General features: G+C 38.5%; 1 protein-coding gene across 1 annotated transcript in view; it reads right to left on the bottom strand.

Moving 5' to 3' along the window:
* LOC138972341 (uncharacterized) overlaps positions 1-17,500 on the bottom strand; it is a 21,715-nt gene that overhangs the window by 858 nt on the left and 3,357 nt on the right. The window contains exons 4-5 of the mRNA XM_070345017.1: positions 14,275-14,490; positions 13,817-13,922 (exon numbers count right to left, since the gene is read on the bottom strand). Of these exons, the coding sequence (XP_070201118.1) occupies positions 13,817-13,922; positions 14,275-14,490 (322 nt within the window). The remainder of the gene's footprint in view (positions 1-13,816; positions 13,923-14,274; positions 14,491-17,500) is intronic.

Here is a 17,500-nt window from a genome sequence, read left to right on the forward strand (position 1 = left end):
TTTTTTTATGTTGTTGTTGTCTGCGTAGCAATACGGTCCGGCATGTTGACGAGACAAATGTAATGCAGACGAGTCGACAATCACATTTCGATTGTTAGTATCGTTTTGAAGTGCTTGGACTGTTAAAGGGACTGGGTGGCCGAGTGGTAACGCACTTGCGCTCGGAATCGAGAGGTTGCGTGTTCGACCCTGGGTCAGGCCGCTATTTTCTCCCCCCTTTCCTAACCTAGGTGGTGGGTTCAAGTGCTAGTCTTCGGATGAGACGAAAAACCGAGGTCCCTTCGTGTACACTACATTGGGGTGTGCACGTTAAAGATCCCACGATTGACAAAAGGGTCTTTCCTGGCAAAATTGTATAGGCGTAGATAAAAATGTCCACCAAAATACCCGTGTGACCTGGAATAATAGGCCGTGAAAGGTGGATGCAGCGCCTAAAGGCAGTCGATCTACTGGCCGATGTGAATGCGTGATATATTGTGTAAAAAAATTCCATCTCACACGGCATTAATAGGTAACATGCGCCTTGAGTCGCCTTGTGTGGTGAGATACGTGCGCGATATAAATCCTCGTAAATAAAATAAATAAATAAATAAAATAAATGAAATAAATAAATAACTGGATTGTAAAGACTGTAATAGTGTACGATCTGATAAGCATACTATTTTTTAATTCAGTTTGCCGTGTTCAGTACAATTTGAGCATTTCGGTGTCATCAAACGTATGCACATTCCAACTTTTATTTCTGATCCATAGTGTTTACATCTAGCCACAAATAACGTTTTCATCAGCATGTTCCTAACGCTACTAAAACGAGATTCACTGACCCCATGTTTCTGCGATGTTTGGTTTGGGAGAAATATAGTTATATGTTATTGTCTTGGTCCACGCTATTATAACCACTACGTACAAGTCAGTTCCAATTAAATTTAGAAACAGACACGCGCTGCAGTTGACACAGCGACAAAGCAAAACTGACGAACAAAGCATGCACACACATTTTGCGAAATTAAATGCGAAATAAAATGTGAATCGAAAGACAGATAGAACAACAAAATCGTGTTTACGTACGCAATGGAAAAAAAATGAGCTCTGTCGTCACAAATGCAGAGGCAAAAGGTAGTTGGTGTTCGTGGCTGCTCACTGTCACCCTCCCTTTGTCTCTGACTTCTAAAACACAAACACACAGACACTGGTGAATGCATTGTTAACTTAATTACATAAACAACACAAACACACCACCATTATTTGACTCATCGGTCATTTATATCTACATCGCGCTAAATCACACACTCATTCCAGGGTTTAAATTTCATCTAACTTCTTGTTTAAAACTTGTTTATATTTCAAACTTCTTTAACAGCACATTTCCTTTCCATATGTGACGTTATATCAAAATATTTTCATTCACAGGGACTCACTTGGAAACATCAGATGAGGGTGGATACAATGATAATAAGAACTACAAATCATAAAGTGGATTATTTTTATTTTTTTATTTTTTTATTTTGTTTTTTGTTTTTGCCAAGCACATCATTGTGGGGCTTTTAATCAATAACATGCATCCGTCTACAATTTATCATCATTCATCCATCAACATTTATAATAGATATGTTTGGCAAGTATACACAACACACAGCATTAGGACATAACAGACAGACGGACATATATAACATACCGTTCTCCTACAAGTAAGGCTGGAGCTTAACATAGCATGCGGATTACAATACTTGACATTATGGACGTATTACCTGCTTAATAATAATACGGTCAGTTAATAATACCGTCAAACAAAGACAAAAAAAGAAAAGAAACAAACAAAAATCAAAGCCAAAACACCTATATATATCATCACATCTCTGCACAACCTAGCTACTACCTAACCAACTCTTCATATGGGGACCATAATTCTACAAATTTGGTAATGTTACCAGCAATGAAACTGGAATATTTTTCTATTTCAAATCTGTATTTCCAATTTCTTAACAATATTTCTAACAGTGGCCTTAATTGTCTCTTGTAACTTACTCTTATAAATATAAAACTTTGCAAACAAAATGATAAAATCCAAAACCACATCTACGTTAACATTGTTCAAACAACCAAACAAAATAAATTCTTCTGTAAAAAGAACATTTGCGCGGTAAATACCACTTCTGTTTAACAGTTCTTCCAAGTCAGTCCAAAATTTCCGACTAAGCGGGCAGTACCAAAATATATGTGAAATTGTTTCATTTTCAATTTTACAAAAGGCACTGTTGCACCACACTTTGAAGTAATCCCACACTTTGAAGTAAATTACTTCAAAGTGTGGGGATGTGCCCCACACTTTGAAGTAAACTCATTTTTTACTTCAAAGTGTGGGGGGATCTTCCCACACTTTGAAGTAAACTCAGTTTTTACTTCAAAGTGTGGGGGGATTTTCCCACACTTTGAAGTAACTTACTTCAAAGCGTGGGACTTTCGCATCGCCTGTTTGAGCCTGATGGTTTTGTCTTTTGGATGAGTGAACAGAAAAAGTGAGCGAGCCAAGAAACATAGTGATGTTTGTTATCAGGCTTTAAGCAATGTCCCATTGTTGAGTGTGACGAAAACTCGTGGTGACGATTTTAAAACATGTTGGGTCACGCATGGTCCAATCTTACATGGTCCAACCTTACATGGTCCAACCTTACATGGTCCAACCTTACATAGTCCAATCTTACATGGTCCAATCTTACATGGTCCATATATATTATTGGACCATGTAAGATTGGACCATGTAAGATTGGACCATGTAAGGTTGGACCATGTGAGGTTGGACCATGTAATATTGGACCATGTAAGATTGGACCATGTAAGGTTGGACCATGTAAGGTTGGACCATGTAAGGTTGGACCATGTAAGATTGGACCATGTAAGGTTGGACCATGCAAGGTTGGACCATGTAAGATTGGACCATGCAAGATTGGACCATGTAAGGTTGGACCATGTAAGGTTGGACCATGTAAGGTTGGACCATGTAAGGTTGGACCATGTAAGATTGGACCATGTAATATTGGACCATGTAAGATTGGACCATGTAAGGTTGGACCATGTAAGATTGGACCATGTAAGGTTGGACCATGCGTGACCCAACATGTTTTAAAATCGTCACCACGAGTTTTCGTCACACTCAACAATGGGACATTGCTTAAAGCCTGATAACAAACATCACTATGTTTCTTGGCTCGCTCACTTTTTCTGTTCACTCATCCAAAAGACTTTGCCATTTTTTTGACAAAATCATCAGGCTCAAACAGGCGATGCAAAAGTCCCACGCTTTGAAGTAAGTTACTTCAAAGTGTGGGAAGATCCCCCCACACTTTGAAGTAAAAACTGAGTTTACTTCAAAGTGTGGGAAGATCCCCCCACACTTTGAAGTAAAACATGGGTTTACTTCAAAGTGTGGGGCACATCCCCACACTTTGAAGTAATTTACTTCAAAGTGTGGGATTACTTCAAAGTGTGGTGCAACAAGGCACAAAGGGGGCTGTCAAGAATCTTTTGAACAAATAGCCGGCTAGCAACACCAAGAATGCGGTGAAGCAATCTGGTCTGGAACCATCTTAACTGTGTGTCCTTATAGTGGGGCTCCTATGTTGCAGAATCACTCAACAATTAATCACATCTTGTGACAAACATCATACTTCGTGATATTGTTCCTTATGATGTTTTAAATGATTTCAGATACAGAGCCACTTCAGAAATTGATTTTTGTGTTTATAATAATGAATAAAAGGCTGCACCTACAGCAGACGATTTTCATACCAAAAGCCATCAGCAGTAAATATTTCCAACTCAGCAAATGTAAACTTCAATTATTAACAATGCACCAGAAGTTGTCTGGTGATAATATATACATGAAATAAATATTTTCATGGGTACTTTTGTGTTCTGTCATTTAGTTTTATATTTTTTTTAGAAAAGTATATATCCGCAGCTAGAAAATTCAAGATGGCGGCCTCCGTACCATTGCGTGTTTTGATTGAGCGAAAACAACGTTTGTGAGGGTAAGTTTTTAAGATTACCCTTTCATTCACCAATTTCACGTCATTATAATCTTTATTTGTCCCCTCGGGTCTGTTTTTGATCGGCTGAAGCGCTGAAATGCTGCACACTTTCAAATCTTGCTGAAACTGGATTGTGATAGATCTAGATCTATCTGTTGATTGAATGAAAGAAAACCATGCTCGCCACCCACATGATTTTGGACAAGTTAAAAGAACTTTGAATAAAAGGCAAGGAGACAGAGATTGTTCAAGGCATGATAATTAGTCCTGCCTATAATAAAGGACTTGACTTCCTACTAGTTAGTACATGTCATTGTCACTGTGGCCTACTCACTCAGTGACAATGACATGTACTAACTAGTAGGAGGGCCAGCTTGGGGGGGGGGGGGGGGGAACCATTCCCCATGTCTCTACGGTCTTGTGATCAAACTTTCAAAGATAATAGCTAAAAGACAAAAGTATGCAATAAGCTTATTTGCTAATGAAATGAGAAATGAGTGGTTTTGAAAAAAGTGGTACCTCTCTCTGAGTCTGAGTCTCAACACTGTTATGATTTTGGTGTGTTACTTTTTTCTCAACCTTTTACTTAATTTAGGTTGACCGTGCATTGATGTGCATTTTATTTTAACAGAATATACAACTGAGGGTTACACCACATGCGGGTTCCTGAGAACAAGAGTGCTGCGTGAATACAGTATGAGCAATTCTGCCGGTGCCACACAAACGAGCTGATTTCACCATTACTATCAAGGTTGGTACCTAATACCTCCAGAGTAGCTGAACAGTTTGCATCTTTTTTTTGATAATTAACAAGTATGCACACATATGCGTAAGCTACCTCTGTGAATTTGGTGGGTTTACCATACCCTCACAAGGGTCAACATTCTGTAAGCGACTGTTAGAATTCTAATGAATGTAGCGGCCAGCAAGATTTAAGAATCAGTTGGGTAACTGGAAACAGTTTTTGAGTCACTTGAGAAAATGTGACTCTATGTAATCGGTCAGTGTTAGTCTGTCCGGCCGGCCGTCCGGCCGGCCGTCCGTAGACACCACCTTAACGTTGGACTTTTCTCGGAAACTATCAAAGCGATCGGGCTCATATTTTGTTTAGTCGTGACCTCCAATGACCTCTACACTTTAACGATGGTTTCGTTGACCTTTGACCTTTTTCAAGGTCACAGGTCAGCGTCAAAGGAAAAATTAGACATTTTATATCTTTGACAAAGTTCATCGGATGTGATTGAAACTTTGTAGGATTATTCTTTACATCAAAGTATTTACATCTGTAGCCTTTTACGAACGTTATCAGAAAAACAAGGGAGATAACTAGCCTTTTCTGTTCGGCAACACACAACTTAACGTTGGGCTTTTCTCGGAATCTATAAAAGTGACCGGGCTCAAATTTTATGTGAACGTGACTCATTGTGTTGTGAATAGCAATTTCTTCCTGTCCATCTGATGCCTCATATAATATTCAGAACTGCGAAAGTGACTCGATCGAGCGTTTGCTCTTCTTGTTTTGTATTGACCTTAAATAGTAAGAATTATACAAATAGTTAAAATACAATTTTTGCATTTTATCTTTTGTGTGAAGACTTTGGCTAACTCTCTGAGATAGTAAACATTATTCAAATAAAATTGTCACTTTTCAGCTTTTGTATGAAGGGTACCCCAGGTGGATTTCCTACACCATGGATTTAGAGGAGGCCAGACATCTAAGACGGTCTGCTTCTCATCCCAGCTGATTTCAGTTTTCTGCTTATGAAGTGTGCATCGCTATGGAAAAGGATTCAGCCATTTTTTGCTCACCACATTGCCAAAGCCATTGGCCCCGAGAAGTCACCCTGCCTGCCCATGTTTCACAGTTTTACAGACTGTGATACTGTGTTGTTCTTCGGTGGTATTGGGGGCTTGACAAGTATGGCATGCATTAGTAGACATCACTCAATCTTTCCTCAGGTTGTCTGCTCTTCTTTGAGAGCCAAGTACAGGTCAGTTCAAGAGCATGTTGTGGTACTTCTGCAGGACAAAACCAAACTTCCTGGGTGTGAACAGTGCTAGAAGGTACCTCTTCAGTCAAAAGCGCTGCCAAATTCCCCAAAACACCCTTACAAGTAACGTGCTGTTGCAGGACATGAGTTTGAGAAGAGCAATCTACCAACTAGACTACGTCAGTAAATATACAATCAGGCAAACAACCCAACACCAATAATTGTGGGGCTGGCAGTCCAAGGCTGGAAAGTGGGAGTTATTTTGGACGAGCCTTCAAGAGGTATCCAGCATGTGCCGAGAACGCATGAAGTGTGGAAGTGCTGTACAACAAAACGCTGCAAATGCTGCAAAGAAGGACTGAAGAGCTCTGCTCTCTGCAGCTGTGCTTGCACGCCTGTGAAAATCAGCAAATTAAACTGTGTAAAAATATTATTGCACCCATTTTCATACCCCAACTCAAACATTCATTCCCGTGTAATTGCATTCAAACTTGTTATGCCAGTAAAGGCTCTCACAAATGGCACATCTTTCAGACAAAAGAAGATTTAGTTACAGGGGTCATATGACCGCCGCCCAAATAAGGGTACCCTTGACGTGGCAAAGGGGATGTGATCACAACTTTAGGTACCCATTAAAAAGTCCCAAAAAATTCATGAGGCACAACATCTATCCAGAACAGGATGAATACTTTTTAGTGTTATGTCATTATTATACCTTTCATTTTTATCAATTTGATTTTTGGGGTACCCTTATTTAGGCGGCGGTCACATAACCCATGTAAATTCAATCTTTTATATTAAAAGAGTTCCAGATAGCCACGTTGTGTGCCCTTAATAGCATAGACAAATGGAATAAAATGGCACAGGAATAAATGTTTTCGTTTTGGTACGAACATTTGTGCGATAGTTTTTTGTTGGCACAGGTTAGGTAAGCCAACGATTCTTCAACCCTGCCACCCACGCCGTCCAACCAATCGCTGCACCATTGATCATGTATACATGTATTGTTATGTTTTAACAATTGTTTCTGTTAGTTTCTATTGCAAGAGAATGACTTGTAGCATCAAATACGCCTGAATACCTTTTTCACAGACGGCCATTTTGATTTTTGTTGTAAACTACTGATTTTTAAATTTTTCTCGGTTCCTCTGTGTCAGGTTTTGTTAAGCACATAAAACCATACATTTATACCAAATTTGGTGTTTGTCACATGAAATGAAATATGCCTAATATACCCAACCGTTTTTACTGGCGGCCATTTTGAATTTTGTTATAAAAACTACCGATTTTTTAATTTTTCGCGGTGGCTCTGTATCAGGTTTTGTTAAGCACATAAAACTGTACATGTATGCCAAATTTGGTGTTTGTCACAAGAAATGATTGATTTTGCAACATAGGAGCCCCACTATTAGTTGTTTTGAAACACTTATCAAAAATCTGTTTCCAGTTCAGGTTGTAGAAATACATATTCCATCAGGGTTATCATCAAATTTTGATTTCAAAATGACTTCTTTAATTGCGTGTTTGCCTCTACAAATAATCTGCCAGGGTTTATAATCCCTAATCTGAAAACCATTCAACGAATCAATTTTTACTTTTCTCTGATATTTTCGTAGGGATTTAATCACTCCCTCATAGAATAAAAAAATAGTTTGAACAAAAGGAAAATTTAGCCTAAATTCTTCAAAGGTAAAGAAATTTCCATTTAAATGTAGCAACTGATGGATAAACACTACATCATTTTCAATCCATTCGAATTCCTTATTTACTATTGTACCGTGGTCTCGTATAATGTTCAAATTGTAATGTATACATTCGGAAAAAAAATCATTCACATTAATTACCTCGCTTAAAGGCACAGTAAGCCTCCCGTAAACCATCACAGAGCTCCCCGAGCGTCTAAATACAGTACAAGCATACTTCCATTTGAACGCTCACCGAACGGGAACATCCTGGCTGCTTTCTGTCGAGCGTGAGACATTTTCCAAGAATTTATTTTCGTGGACTTGGCCCTGAAGAACAATGGCGCCTCGTTTTTGCGCTAGACCTAACTTTTAAAATCTAAATAATAAATTGACAGCTTGTTACACAAACATTCTTTAATCATAAAAGAATTCGTTTTTCATCAAGACAAGATCAGAACAATTCGAAGTTGTGAAAGTTTAAAAAAAGAAAAGCCCGGAAGCAGGGTCACGCAAGGGTCGCAGCAGACGACGGCCCGGTTTATCTGTGCAAATCACCGTTCCTCTCAACAGTCAAAAGCCATCGCTTGAGTTCTTGTGAACCACAGCCGTTGTTTCGTGCATAAAAAACGTGCTATTGTAGATAAGCTCACGTCGAGTCGCATTCAAATGACTAACTATGACGACTGCATTGTGAAAAGGGGGAAAACTGGATCACACGGGTTCACGATGGCTCAGGGGTAAGATAAACCACGCAAAAATAAATTCTTTGAAAATTGTTCGCTCTTTACGGAGGGCACCTAGGATGTTCTCAATTGGTGAGTGTTTAAATGAAAGGGTGTTTGTACTGTGTGTAAAAGCCTGACCGTATCTGTGATGGTTTACGGGAGGCTTACTCTGCCTTTAAGGAACAGCATTTCTTATAATGTTTCAAAACATCCTTCCAAAAACTGTTACCACATCGTTTCATTAACACATTTACATACTCGGCACCCACTTTAAATATGTCTTTCATTCCTGGTATCATATCAAAAATAAGCTTTTTTACATCAAATTCAAACATCTTTAGTCTGCGAATCCAATTTACCTTTACTGATGCCACAAAAGTGTAAATGTCAATCATATTCAGACCACCACTGCAATAAGGTCTGCAAACGACATTACGCCGAATCTTTGCAGGTTTACCATTCCACAGGAAGGAATAAAAGGCTGCATTCACTTCTCGTAAAAACTCTTCGGGTGGGTCTGGCAATACAGTTAATAAATAAACCAATTTTGAAAGGACCAAAGTTTTCAAATTTGTAATTCTACCGAATGGTGTTAACTGTCTTCTGCTCCAACCGTTTAAAATTCTTTTAATCTCTTTTAATTTTCCTTCATAGTTAATTTCCAGAATGTTGCCGGTGTTAGTCGAACATTGACTCCCAATCCCAGGGTCCCAACAGAAGTTCATATCCCTCATATATCTTTCTTGTGAAGTTTGCTTTCTTCCAATCCAGACAATTTGAGTTTTTTCATTGTTTATCTTTAATCCGGAAAATTTAGAAAATTTCTGTAAAGTTTTAACACATTCAACAAACGATTCCTTACTGCCATCCAAATAAAGAGTTGTATCGTCCGCAAATTGAGACAATAACACTTCCTCGTTATTCAATTTCAATCCTTTTATCACCGAATTATTTCGTAACATTAATGATAGTATCTCGGAACATATTAAATACAAATATGGTGAGAGGCTATCGCCTTGTCGGACGCCTCTTCTTATATTAAACCAACCAGAATATTGGCCATTTACTGTAACACATGTCTGTATATCTTGGTAAAAAACTCGTATCCACTGTTTTACATCGTTTCCAAAATTGAAAAAATCCAATGCCTTTTGTAAAAAGGGCCAGGACACACTGTCGAACGCCTTTTCAAAGTCAATTGCAAGCAGCAAACCTGGTATATTTTCTCTTTCAGTAAACACCAACACATCATACAGCAAACGTATATTATCTCCGATAAATCTTCCTTTCATAAAACCTGTTTGGTGTTCACTAATAATCTTAGGTAGCATTATTTTCAATCTATTCGCAATACAGGATGAACAAATTTTATAGGATATGTTAAGCAGGGATATTGGCCGCCAGTTCTTAATAAATTGTTTTGGCTTGTCTTGTTTCGGAATGCATGTAATAATGCCTTGTTTCTGTGTAACGGACAATTCTCCACATTGATATCCAGCATTTGTAGAACGTAGCAGAAATAATCCAATATCCTGGAAGAAATACTCATACAATTCTGTTGTAAACCCGTCAGGTCCTGGGCTTGTTCCGTTTTTCATTTTTCGAAATGCTGAGTACATTTCAGTATAGGTAAGATCCTTCTCAATATTATCTCTGTCTTCATTTGTCAAAACGGGATGTGTTTTTTTTCATAAATAGTTCCTGTAAATCAACGTCTTCTGTTGGTCGCAGATTATACAAATCTTCGTAAAACTGTTTCACGTTTTGCAAAAGCTGTCTGTGTTCAAATATTAATTCACCAGTGTCGCCATTTTGCAAAAAAACTCATGGCCTTATTCTGATAATGGCGGTTTTCCATATTACAAAAGTGCTTACTCGCCTTTTCTCCTTCTAACTGCCACCTAGCTTTTGATCTTATCAACATACCATCAGTCTTTTTCTTCCTCAAGTTTTCCAGCTGGGTATTTAACATTTCAATCAGTAATAAGGAATCATTAGTCACATTATTTTCTAATAACTGTAGTTTCATCATTAATTCTTTTTCAATGTTTACTTTTCTTTTTTTTCTTTTTGGAGGGGTTGGCAATTGTCTTTCCCCTAATTTCCATTAACAAGGTTTCAAAAAATAACTGATCGCTTATTCTAAATTGTATTTCATCATTGGGTATTAAATGTATACCATCCATATCATGCACTGGCAGTGCGTAAAACTTCTTCACATCAATAATTAGTTTCTTTATCTCTTTAACATATTCACTATCAAACATCAGCGAGTTACTCAGTTACTCCTCTTCGGTAACTTGCTCCAAATCCCTTTTTGACTCACATGCGAAGCAAAAGTGAGTCTATGTACTCACCCGAGTCGTCCGTCCGTCCGTCCGTCCGTCCGTCCGGCCGTCCGGCCGGCCGGCCGTCCGGAAAACTTTAACGTTGAATATTTCTTGGACACTATTCAGTCTATCAGTACCAAATTTGGCAAGATGGTGTATGATGACAAGGCCCCAAAAAACATACATAGCATCTTGACCTTGCTTCAAGGTCAAGGTCGCAGGGGCCATAAATGTTGTCTAAAAAACAGCTATTTTTCACATTTTCCCCATTTTCTCTGAAGTTTTTGAGATTGAATACCTCACCTATATATTATATATAGGGCAAAGTAAGCCCCATCTTTTGATACCAGTTTGGTTTACCTTGCTTCAAGATCAAGGTCACAGGAGCTCTTCAAAGTTGGATTGTATACATATTTTGAAGTGACCTTGACCCTGAACTATGGAAGATAACTGTTTCAAACTTAAAAATTATGTGGGGCACATGTTATGCTTTCATCATAAGACACATTTGGTCCCATATGATCAAGGTCAAGGTCACTTTGACCCTTATGAAATGTGACCAAAATAAGGTAGTGAACCACTAAAAGTGACCATATCTCATGGTAGAAAGAGCCAATAAGCACCATTGTACTTCCTATGTCTTGAATGAACAGCTTTGTGTTGCATGACCTTGGATGACCTTGACCTTGGGTCAAGGTCACATGTATTTTGGTAGGAAAAATGTGTAAAGCAGAAGGTCAAGCATGTGAGTCGTATGGGCTTTGCCCTTCTTGTTTCCCGTTAGACTGCTTCAATTACTCCTCTTCGGTAACTTGCTCCAAATCCCCCTTTTCCCGTTAGTCTGCTCCGTACCCAGAAGAAGACGTAGTCAAAGACCATAAGCATAAAACATAACCCCCGCATAGCATAGCATAACCTAGTATAGCATAGTCCCGATTTCTCCTTTCCCTCCTCTATTTATCCCCTTCCTTGTTTGTTTACCTGTTACCTCTAGCTACCACTAACTTTTCGATCGTCTATAACGATCTCCCTTGTTTGTCTACGTTACCCCAATACCTGTCCTAACAACATACACAACATACCTTTCTTCTCCTTGCGTTTGTCTGTTTTGTCTCGTACCTTTAGCAACGAACCGACACTCTCGATCGTCTTGGAGTCAAGGCGATCGAAAGTGTTTGTTTACGTTTCTCTAGATAACCTCTAACAACGTACAAACAATTTATCTAACGTAACTAAATCTCTGTTTCCTTTCACTCAATCATTATCTTATTAATAATGAATCAATTCTAAAATGCATACAATAATAATTACATGCACATTGTATAAAACAACAATCATTCATCGTTCTTTCCCGATGAGATCTCGTGTAACACGTCATCTAAAATGGCGTCGTCGAAGAAAAGATTATGTTCCATTGTGTTCGTATCGATCGCGTTCTCATTATACAAACGCGATTCCGAATAAAAACTATATGAACTGGTCAACGAAAGTATCCTGCTACGAACTGTGCAGTGGTTTTCTGGTAAGTACATTTTAACACAGTTAATATCATGACATTTGTCCACAAGCCTTCCAGTCATTGTCGACCTTGAAATTAAGAGTTCCTTCACGTGCGTCGACGAAGAACACTTTTAGATCTGTATCACATGTTTCTCATTACGAAAGTTAGATCTGCAAATGTTCAGGTTAAAGTCTCATCTGTTACAATATATACAACTTGGAAAGAACAATGCAAATATTTTATTGGATTATTGGGCATTAATAAATGCACAACCCAAATTGTGGATTAATTGGTTTGAAAATAAATAGATTATTGTACAGATGGATAAGCAGTTGTTTGATGGTAGCCTGTATATGATAACGATAAGCCAATTAAGAAAAATGATAGAAAAGAAAAATGTAATTACTGCTGTAGAAAAACCTTGTGTATATAATTTTTGGTTGAGGAAGTTTGATGTACAAATAGATAAGCACATTTTGACCCTTGCCTATGTTTCCAAAGAAGTGAGGTTAAGAGAATTGCAATGGAAAATGTTACGTAACATTTATCCAACAAATATGTTATTATGTAAAATGCAAGTCAGAGAGAATAACATATGTTGTATATGTTGTACAGAAGTTGTTATTGTTGAAACATTTTTTATGAGTGTATACCGGTAAAATTGTTTTGGACGAAGATAGACAATTGGGTAGAGGAAAAGATTGGATTTAGGATTAAGTTTATAATGCAGGATATCATATTTGGGTATCAAGACACAAGTTGTTGTAAAAGGATGAGACATTTTGTAAATCACATAATATTGATTTGGAAAATGTGTGTTAGTATGTGTGGAAAAACATCTTGTACTGCATCAGTGTTTGTAATTTTTGAGTTTCAATAAAGTAGAATTGTAAATATATGTATTTCCATTGCAAATAGAACATGTCAATGTTTTTTTAGTGTAGTATACCTCTATGTTTGGAGTTAAACAATAAATTAAAAGAAAAAAAAAGACCAATGAAGAAGGATGCTCACCGCTTATTTACAGAAAACAGAAAACAAAGGAAAGAAAAACGAAGAAGGAAACAGTTAAAGGGGGGTTTGAAGCAGCCTGCATGCAACTGAGTTAAAAAACAAAAAAACAAAAACAAAACAAAAAAGGTTCAAATTAAAACACATTTAAAAGAGAGGGGAACAATTAAACAGGAAACAAATACCCGCAGACACAAACACAGAAAACACAGAGAAACAAAGGAACACACGAATACAGAAGAAAAAACAAAACAAACAAAACCACAATTAAACAAACAGACAAACAAAACACCAACAGACAGAATCCAGTGGTTCAGTGCGTGCGTGCCTGTGTGTGTGTGTGTGTGTGCGTGTGTGTGTGTGTATGTGTGTGCGTGTGTGTATGTGTGTGTGTGTGTGTGTGTGTGTGAGTGTGTGCGTGTGTGTATATATTTGTGTGTGTGTGTGTGTGTGTGTGTGTGTGTGTGTGTGTATGTGTGTGTGTGTGTGTTTGTGCTTGTGGATGTGTGTGCGTGTAGGGGGGTTAAGACAAAAACACAACTTACCTTGCACATTGTTTTCTTCTGCGGTAGCATGCAAGGCCAAGGATAATGACAACAAACAAAGGCACCAACCATAGGATTGTTAAATCATTTTTGTTGGATCCTGTATCTGTAAAAGAAACACAAACTGCAACGATTTCCTTGCTGGAAATGAAATACAGTCTCGCAACGGAATGTGTTCAACCATTGGCTATGCAACAGATGTACGTGCAATTCAAATATGTTCACACACACAAACGTAGAAACACATTTGAGACATGTGATAATGTTTGATCATATTATTATTGTTTTGCATGATCCGAATCGATTATTTCCAAGACAGATGGATCAAACGCTTAAATATTCACGTATATGTACTAACAAGCGTATTTGCAATTTGTTTCACAATACTTCCGGAAACACGTGTGTTGTTTCATGCATTTATGCCAGTTTTTTTGCCCCATGTGCATGCAGTTTCTTACCTAGAGTCTCAAGAACTGTAAAACGGCAATTCACAGGAGGATACGAAGTGTTGTTGAAGGCAATGCGCAGCACGTATAAGCCCTGTAGGTCCCGTGTGGCGTTTTGAGAGATGATGATAAGTTGATCATGGACTAGGCCTTTTGACTGGAATCTCGATTTTTGGACCTCGCACTTTGTACTGGGATTATCGTCGTGTCGATAGCACTGTATCAGATCTGTTGTAACAAGAAGTGCAACCATCAGGATCTAGGTACAACATTCCAATGTGTTAATACTTGGGAATGCTTGACCAGAGATTCAGCAGATTCATATCCCGTTTACCTTTGGTAACTACAGTCACAACGTGTTAGTGTTGTTTCAGACTGTGTACCAGTTGTCAGTATGCATGTTGGCACTGCTGTGCTTCTTATAACGTATATGTTCTTGGCTGATAGTATACTTAACTTGCTTCAACATTCAGATATGTCTAATTGATTTGAACCCACTTGAAGCAATACCTTAAACTTGTGATTTATAAATATGAAAGTGTACTATGTGTGTTGTTGTTACTTTCTAAACATATAGGATTTTCAAATCTGGTTGCATTTACAAGTTGAAGACATAATGATATATTTTGGACGCACTTTGCATTGCATATTTTCAAAACGAATAAGGTTCTTCACATTAATATGAATCATTTTTGTAGACATTTTTGAGTTGTTAAATGATGTACCTCATTTGGTTCAAAACACTTCTGGTGTGCATCTGATATAATCCGAATATCAGACTTATTGGATACCATGTTTATTGGACACAAGATGTACAGTCAAACCATCTTATAAGAAAATCGCGACTTTTTATTTCCCTGCCAAATGCCTTCTTTCTTCCACCTAACAGTCTTCGGATCAGAAACAACTCCTTATACTTTATAAGAAAGCACCAGTTATAAGAAAGGAGTTTTTATCTCCCTTGACACAATTTCCTCGGATATGTTAAATAAACTCAATATATATTTACAGTTTGTTCAATGCTCGCACCAAATGTGATCCAGACTGACTGGAATGGCTAGACATGCAGGCATATGCATGGACATTTGGTGTGTTCACATTTCTCCTTTGTATGTTGTTAAATTACTGTGCAGAATAATTGCAACACTTGAACTTTAAGCAAGTGTTCATTTTAAGTGCCTGTAAATGCATCCTCAGACGCAAAGCGCAATCCTTTGTTGTCCATGCTGTTGAAGGTCAACCAGCAAGAAAAAAGAGAACCATTGCCGATGACTTTCATATTAAAGGCCCACCCCGCCTCACTGTGTGCGTGTGTGTGTGCGTGTGTGTGTGTGTGTGTGTGTGTGTGTGTGTGTGTGTGTGTGTATGTGTGTGTGTGTTATCAAAGGGAGTGTGGGGTGAGTATCCTTAAAAAGGGAGGGGCTTTGCTGGCTGGTTTGAGTACGTGTGTATGCATGCATCGGTGCTTATCGGGTGGGAGGAGTGGGGTGGCGGGGGAAATGGGGAGGGTGCTTCGCTGGCTGCTTATGCATATACGACTATATATGCCAAAGTACTTGCCTTCCCAGTGCGTACATGTACGGGTTTGTTTGCTCGTCTCCGTGCGTGCGTGATTCTTTGTTTTACATGAGCAACTTAGCCTCCCGTTGGATTTTTTTTCTCAATCTCTCGATTCACGACTTGCAGGACCGCGTGACCCAGCATAATTGACAGACCTAAGGTAAAGGCCATACGGTTTGCGGGGGGATTTGTGGGGAGAACCAGAATATCAGGTTAGAAAACACGTGGGAAAAACACGTGGAACTTTACACATGGCTTGCTTTGTAAGACTGATCAGCACACATAACCCTTGTACACCGTGACCCAGTTGCAGCCACTCACTTTGCAAAAGTATTTTCTCAGTGAAATGTCCTCGCATATAATTGTTACATGCTTAAACGCATGGGAAACATGTTTCACCATTTCCGATTATGTTTGCCGCAGAGACAGCGACATACTCCCAGTCACTCAGTATAGCTTGGGGAAAAAAAGAGAAGCGATTACGTCCCTTTCTTTAAAATATATGACTTAATGATACATTTGACGCGACCGCGACGACAATTTTCCTAATTCTTGTCCAAAAGTGTTTTTTCCACGCGTTTTCTAACAGGAGGTTTGAGGCCCCACACACATATGGACAAGCTAAGACTTATATATAATGGCGGACACGATGTGCTATGTCCCAAACACCACCACAAGTTTCTCCTCGTTGAGACAATAAAGTGTTCTATGTCTATGTCTAAATAACACATTACAATACACATGTTAATTTGCACGCACATACTTATCCCAACGACATAACATTGCAAACATAAACATTTGTTATCACAAACAGATTCGGCCGGGATTCGAACCCTCGACCTTCGGCCTCCTAATCGGAAGGTCGAGGGTTCGAATCCCGGCCGCGGCCGCATGGTGGGTTAAATGTGGAGATTTTTCCGATCTCTCAGGTCAACTTATGTGCAGACCTGCTTGTGGCTTATCCCCTTTCGTGTGTACACGCAAGCACAAGACCAAAGGCGCACGGAAAAGATCCTGTAATCCATGTCATAGTTCGGTGGGTTATAGAAACACGAAAATACCCAGCATGCTTCCTCCGAAAGCGGCGTATGGCTGCCTAAATGGCGGGGTAAACACGGTCATACACGTAAAATTCCACTCGTGCAAAAACACGAGTGTACGTGGGAGTTTCAGCTCCCGAACGCAGAATAATAATAATAATAATGATACTAATAATAATAATAATATAATAATAATAATAATAATAATAATAATAAGAAGAAGAAGAAGAAGAAGAAGAAGAAGAAGAAGAAGAAGAAGAAGAAGAAGAAGAAGAAGAAGAAGAAGAAGAAGAAGAAGATTCATGTACCTGCCTGCGGGCCTATAATGCAATGCATTTAAATCAAATATGATGACATTTGTTTTTCGTCGGATAAGATGGTGAAGTAAATGGTGAAGCCGTTCCCACGCTCAGATTACTAAAATTCGCGTGCAATACATAATAACATAGCCTCCGTGAACTGTAATCAAAGCAATATCCCATTGTGTTTGATATTACATGCCTGTGCCACAACACTGAAAAGTACATGTGCGTGCTATGTTTTGCTGATGAGTATACTTAGGTGTCTACTCCCTCAACATATGGTCGCTTTTTTCACTAGTTACAACTATGCAAGACAGACATAATATAAGGTGTTTG

The sequence above is a fragment of the Littorina saxatilis genome, linkage group LG8, assembly GCF_037325665.1.
Source record: "Littorina saxatilis isolate snail1 linkage group LG8, US_GU_Lsax_2.0, whole genome shotgun sequence".
Lineage (NCBI taxonomy): Eukaryota > Metazoa > Mollusca > Gastropoda > Littorinimorpha > Littorinidae > Littorina > Littorina saxatilis.